The following is a 6698-nucleotide window of genomic DNA, read 5'->3' on the forward strand; positions in this document are numbered from 1 at the left end:
TTATATTACCACGTAGAGGTTTCCTTTTAATATTTTATTAAAAATATAAATTTGAAAAATAATAATGATAATGTTTATACATGTATTTATTAAAATACATAAAATTACTGTCAAGCAAGCTTCAAAATTCACGACGGAAAAGGCCTTCTCTCCATCCATCACTTCAAAACAAGTTTAGAATTTTGGCTTCTGGGCAAGGTGTGAAACCTGTAAGACCATTTGACATTTTTAATCTTGACTCATCGCATTTTCATGCATCAAAGAATACCAGTGACAACAGATAGGAATACAATACATACAAACTCATATAACACGCACAACCCTGACCAATAAATGGAACCATAAATCCAGCTATTTAATGCCTCCCAAGTTCACAAGTGATTAAAGAAAGATGTCCGTAACAAAAAACAAAAGGATCAAGTTGAACAGGTGGTGTTGTTGTTGGCAAATAAAAAATAAAAATCAAAAAAGCCCCCCGTGGAACTTCATCTCTTCAATCCTCATGTTCAAAAAGCAGAACCACATTAGGGGAGAGAGAAAGAGAGAAAGAGATAGAGAGAGAGAGTTATAAGAACTAATTACATGATAATACAACCTCCCCTTTTCCAAGGAATCAGAGAAAAAAATAAATATATTTATATATATATATATAAAAAAAAGAAAATAAAAAAGAAACAAATTTTTAACTCCAAGAACTGAAAAAAAGGACGATTCTACACAAGGCATTATCACACAAGTTGATTAATGCCCATTCCAGTCGACAAAGAGAAGAGGAAGATGTCCCTAAGCACTTTCAGCAGGTAACTGACCCATAATCCCGAAGTTACTGGCGTACTTGGGCCTCCACTCAGTCCTCCCCCTCACTATCTCAGCCCCATCCTCCAGTCGAAGTAAGTGCTGGCACTCTATCTCTCCAGCTTTTCCCATATATCCCATCCCATTGCCAGACACGGCAGTCAGAGACTGCAGCACACTGTCCTTTCCACACTCCCTCCTGTACTCCATAGTAATGGCAGACAGTTCATGACTTTCCAGAATTGCCAGTGGAGCACTCTGCAAGAACACCAACACAAAAGTGAATCATTTTCACTTTTATAGAGAGAGAAAGGACAATTTATCAAAATGAAGCAATCCAGTATTTAGCACAAAATTCTCACTGCTTTGTAGTGAGGCTGTTTCCATGACTCGAACTCATGACCTCCATGTCACAAATGGAAATAAATCATCAGTCATGCAGTCCAGTCCAGCTTTTAATTAGACATCAAGCAAACTAACTATTTCAGAATATTTGAAAAGAAAGTGATGCATTACGGTCATGGCATAGCATAACACGTAGCTGGATACAAGTCATGCTTTTTATATAAATAGGCTTGCTTCAGGTATTGACAACCGCCAACCTTAAATCATTTTTTCCAAATTATTTATTAGAACAAAGGTTATGCCATAAAAGCACTATCTAAAAGATACACTACCCTCCCATAACTTAAACTTTATGATATAGGTGAAAAAAAATTTTGCAGTACGGACTCCAAAATCAGCACAATGGCAAAAGTAGTTTTAAAAGATTGAACAAGGATATCAGAAAACATGTTCCTCTACATTTTTGGTTTTAAGTAAAACTTTAATTTAAGAAGAAAGACATAATTTTCATTGAATCCCATTCTGACTACCTAGACAAACACTAATCGCAGAACATTATGGCTACAGTTACTAGTGCTAATGCAACCAAAGGAGGGAGAACATTAAAACTTAGTTTTCCAGGTCAAAAAGATTACCTCAAGTATCCAGCCAATGTACTTCACATTGTTAACATGCTGGTTGATATCTAAATCACTCCATCTAGGCTGAAAATCATACGGTACATATCATCACTAGAACACCTCATAAGCCATAAGCCACATTAAAATTTAAAGAAAAAAAATGCTAATATTCTTGCAAGTTCACTTACAGTTAAACCTTTGCGAACATAGTCTGCAGTGTTGTCATCCAGCTTTGGCAATTTTCTGCTATCCTCATCCACAACGGGATCAGAATTTAAAAAATAAGGCTCTATTTCTCCTCGAACCTCTTCTGGAATTTTAGATAATCTTCTTGTCAGTTTATTCATCATCACCCATACACTGTCCATAAAAGATTTTCCAAATCAATCATCAGCATGAGATAATAAAAAAATCATGGAAGATATGAATTTCAAAGAAAATTTTTCTACCTAGATGCTCTTGTTAGAGTTTCACCAGTTTTACTGTCACGGACAAGCCAATCACGGCGCATACCATTCTTTCCAGATGCACTCACCCACGTATCTACTTGAACAACATCACCCCTGCAGGACATTAAATCACCAATCAAAACTCTGGTTATCGTGTCCATGATCATCCCAACTTGCTCTACAACAAAATATAACCAGCACAGCAAGCACAAAGTTCAGAACACAAAACAATCATGTGTAACTGAATTGGACTGTATCTTCAGGCAGATTCAAATATTATTTTTATGACAATTTCAACAGGTTGTGTAACACCAAAAATTTGAATATCCGTTTATCAAACAGTGATAGCCATCATTGGCCATTATTAGCCAGGAAAAAATTCTAGTTTCGAACTATATCTGACCACAGTTGGTTCTTGCCTAAAACAGGACTGTTCTAACCCAAAACCAGCCTGATTATAACTGGCCAGGATAGGCAATTCTGGGTCAAAACATTTTTCCCTTTAAGAAAGAGAAAAAAAAAATTGAAAAAAAAAAATGAATGAACTGTTAGATTTGACTAAAACCAGACTGAAGCAGGACTGTGGAATCCTGCAATCTGGTCACAGTCCCCTTGTACTGGAACCGTCAGCCAGGCCGGTGTCCGAGCAATGAAAGCAATGCCTGAATGTTAAAAATTGAAGACATATCTCAGCTTACTTAGAAATGCCTTCCAACTTGGACGCCTTGAGTTAATGACTAGATAGAAGGTACAAGTTAGTAAGATCAACAGGAAAAGCCCAAAGAATTTCATATGAAAGACAACTACCAATTCACATTAATAGGAATTTCAAGTCCAAATGTAGATAGAAACATCAAAAGCCAGAAAGCATAAAAGCATGGCGTAAGACCATAAATTGATTCATTTAATTGAAAACAATTTAAATTTGGTTATGGGCTTATGGCTTACCACGTCGGGTAATGATCCACCAGAACCTGCATCCGAGTGACCACCCATATCAGGTTCCTTTTACTCATCTCTGGGGTTGAACCGAATCCATCACCAAGAAGTCCGGCAGTCTTAACATGGTTAAGAGCCGTTTCCTGCAAGCAAAAAAATCAAACAAAAATATTCACACTTGTTACTAAAGCAATCATCAATTGGCACCTTTTTTTTCCAATTTATAACTAGCTACATAACTTTAGTAAAAATTGTATCATGTACAGTATAAAACTAAATACACAACATACTTGTAAATGATTCATCAACGTCTCTATGGATGCTGTACGATCAGCGCCAATTTCATAAGATCTGATGGAGAAGTTCTGGCGAAACACAAGTCCATCCTGAACAATTCTACCTAGACCAAAAGGGTCAATAAGCATGTCAGGTCGCCTTGGTTTCCAGTCAAGCATCATCCACTGCTTCTCTGCTGCCAAAAATATAGTTGTAATAGCAGCAAGAAGCATGCTCCAATCAGGTAATTGGTTGATAAAGGTCCTAGGAGGTGGCGACGGTGTGTCATCCTCATTCTTCACATGCTCCACAGACGCTGTAAAGCCTACTGTGGATCCATTTATCTTCGGAGGGGCTTGGGCATTTGCCTTGACCTGCAAGCCCCCAGAAGAAGCAGATTTTGACTTGATTCCTCCCAAACTTGCAGTTCCACTGCCAATCCTGGTGGACTTGGCATCCACAGATGGTGACGGAACTGGAAAGATCGACGAAGTAGCAGCAGTGGCAACCATGCTGTAATTGAAGAATCAAGGAACCAACAGGAACTTGACAGCTAATTTATGAGAATTTTATAAAGACTGAGCAAACTTCAGAATCTTATTATGTCTTTCGCAATCTACTGCAATATTCTTCTGCACCACAAACTGATAATTGATCAGAAAATTCCATAGTTGAATAAATGACAAAAATCACATGGTAACAGCTAGATTCTATACTGCAGATTCTGAAAAAAGCAAAAAAGTATAAACCTTCATTCCATAACTTCAATCAGGTTCCTGGTTTCATAACAACAAAATATACAAACAAATAAACAATCAAAACTACCAGCTCCTTCAATGGAAAGGCGCGCAAAAAATAAAATCATATTAGAAAATCTGAATTCCCCATCGGGTTATAATGGGCAATTAGAACCTATAGTAAATATACCAAAAACACTGTCCATTTTTCGATCACAAAAAAGAAAAGCAGAAAAATTTAGACTTCTTTACCGGAATCCAATAGACTAGAGAATTATGGGGTTTACCAGCATTGGCAGTAAAGAAATACAAACCAAACAAGCATCTCCAGGAAAAGGAAAAGCAAAGCAGATCTGACCATAAATAACAAATTTGAAAAGAAAGAAAAATATTTTCCAAAACATCAAACGAAAATGCAGGAGACAGAGAGCTGTCATGCAGTGTTTTGTTTTCTGAGAAAATGAACTACTGCAGAAGAAAATATTGAAAATTCCAAATCTCAGATCTCTCCTGCCAACCCAACCTAAAGCCATCCAACTTTCGCAGCCTCATTATCTCACCTTTCTTCAGCATCCAAAACCAAAAGCGAAACTCTCTAGACGGATCAAAGGTGAAAATGAGAGAAAATGCAAGAAAAAGAATAAAGAATCAAAAACTTACCCCAGCGAATTAGCGAGAGCGAGAGCGAGAGCGAGAGCGAGAGAGAGAGCAAAGAGGGCAGCTGGCAGCTCAACAAACAAGAGAAAACATATAAAAAAGCAAAACTAAAGAGGTCTAATGCGTCATTTCGTATCAGCAAGCCACGCTTCTCCCTTATTCTTCTAGGGTTCGCAGACCTTCGACTCTGTTTCCCGTTGCCTTAATTTTTTATTTTTATTTTTATTTAAAAAAAAAAAAGGCTTCCTTTCTCTAGCTTTCCAAAAAGGCCCAAACTTCGGAGAGAGATAGAGAGAGAGAAATTGGTGATGAATTGGAGAGCTTAGCGACAGCGAGTGAAATTTATAGTATGCACCTGGCTGTCACCCTCCCGCCTCTCCTTTAAAGTTCCATTTCGCTAACGCTTCTCTCGTCTTATTTACGTTTTTGCCACCGTTCATTTATTGCCCCCCTCAATTCCTCGTTGGTAACAGTTGCCGACTCAAATCGTCCATCCCAAACTCCAGAGGACTCTTTTCATTTTCTTCTATGAAGATAAATTTAAAAATTATTTAATTAAATATTTATGTAAGCAAAATTATTAGGATTTCTTTAATAATTTTGTATTAAATTATTAATATTACAATTGATGTTTTGAAATTTGGATAAAAATAGAATTTTCAATAATAAAAAAAAATTTAAATTTGTAGGAGACCTCTTCTCTCTTATATTCTTTTTTTTTATCATTCAGTTTTATATATATGATGGTGCCACTTTTTTGTTTATTTATGCCAGACGGCTATTTAATTTTCTTCAGAGTGCATAGCACGTGTAACAAAGGTTGCGAAAAGATCAGATCTACTGTCCATCCTTGAGTTCCATCATGAGGCTAACAAATTCTGGATTTGAAGGCTACCCAGATCAATTGATGTCTTCAAATCCAACCCATCCTGTGGATAAATTTTTCTTGTGATACTTCGAATTCTGAACCGAACTTCGCTATTTTGAGTTTTGGCCCGGCCTGAGAGGGAAGAGTCCCGGGAGCTATCAACAGTAAAACTTATTGATATAATTTCAAGCATTGTAAGAAAAAAATTAAAATGTGAATTTACTGTAAATTGTAGTTATTATTAAAATGACGAGAGTAGAAAGAGGCGTAAAAAGATTTTTGTCATTTATGTAACGGTAGGCATTTACCCTAACTTTTTTGGCATGAGCCACTTGATATTCAGAAGTTTTGAATTTTAAAGCTGTGTTCTATCCTGGGTGCGGATATCACAATTTTAACTTAAAAAAGGCAAATTTTAATACCCTCTCCTCCTAAATTATAATTTATTTTATTTTAAAATATAATTTATTTATTTATTAATACATTCACATTTAATATGAATTAAAAATTTTATTATTTTTAAAATCATTTAATAATATGAATTATTTAATTTAATGTAGTAATATTATAAATATATTAACTATATTTTTAATTAATGTAAAGATAAAAGTAAATTTATTTGTTATGTAAGGGAATAAAATAAAAATATTAAATATTTTAAATAATATACTATAGACTTGATTAATGTATTTAAGATTTTATAAAAATTATAACGGATAACTTTACATACTAAAATTTATAATATTTTATTTTATATTATTAATATAAAATATAATTTATTATATTTTAAAAATATTATACATAATAATTTATAACGGTGAGTATAAACTTTTAATAAAATATTTTAATATATAATATTTACCTGTGACATTTTATATAGTGAAAAATATTACATATATTAAATATAAAATAAATATATTTTTAATATAAAATTTAAATTAAAGGATTATATATTTATTAATATAAAATTTAGAGACCATATTATAATTTCTTACTCACTTTTTTAAATTCA

At 34.3% G+C, this 6698-nt stretch overlaps 1 protein-coding gene across 4 annotated transcripts; it reads right to left on the reverse strand.

Moving 5' to 3' along the window:
• Positions 1–323: 323 nt before the first annotated feature.
• Positions 324–5132, reverse strand: LOC110607705 (palmitoyl-acyl carrier protein thioesterase, chloroplastic). Of its 4 annotated transcripts, XM_043955270.1 has the most exons (8): positions 4822–5132; positions 3439–4056; positions 3158–3291; positions 2210–2323; positions 1949–2120; positions 1776–1844; positions 1158–1198; positions 324–1053 (listed from the first exon to the last, which is right to left on the reverse strand). In XM_043955270.1, exons 2-8 carry the CDS (start codon positions 3934–3936, stop codon positions 957–959), a joined length of 1125 nt encoding a protein of 374 aa, XP_043811205.1. In that variant the 5' UTR covers positions 3937–4056; positions 4822–5132; the 3' UTR covers positions 324–956. The 4 variants fall into 4 exon arrangements, with proteins under 4 accessions (XP_043811205.1, XP_043811202.1, XP_043811203.1 ...); XM_043955267.1 differs by lacking the exon at positions 1158–1198 and having other exon boundaries at positions 4822–5129; XM_043955268.1 differs by lacking the exon at positions 1158–1198 and having other exon boundaries at positions 3439–4068; positions 4822–5129.
• Positions 5133–6698: the final 1566 nt, after the last annotated feature.

This window comes from Manihot esculenta, chromosome 3, assembly GCF_001659605.2.
Source record: "Manihot esculenta cultivar AM560-2 chromosome 3, M.esculenta_v8, whole genome shotgun sequence".
NCBI classification, from domain to species: Eukaryota; Viridiplantae; Streptophyta; class Magnoliopsida; order Malpighiales; family Euphorbiaceae; genus Manihot; species Manihot esculenta.

Excerpts from the sequence above, each read along its gene's own strand:
- LOC110607705 (XM_043955267.1), bottom strand. The coding sequence starts at position 3,936 with ATGGTTGCCACTGCTGCTACTTCGTCGATCTTTCCAGTTCCGTCACCA. Across the intron at positions 2,121-2,209 it reads ACTCTAACAAGAGCATCTAG|TGTATGGGTGATGATGAATA; the intron begins GTAGAAAAATTT and ends TTTTATGGACAG. Across the intron at positions 1,845-1,948 it reads ATGTTCGCAAAGGTTTAACT|CCTAGATGGAGTGATTTAGA; the intron begins GTAAGTGAACTT and ends TATGATTTTCAG.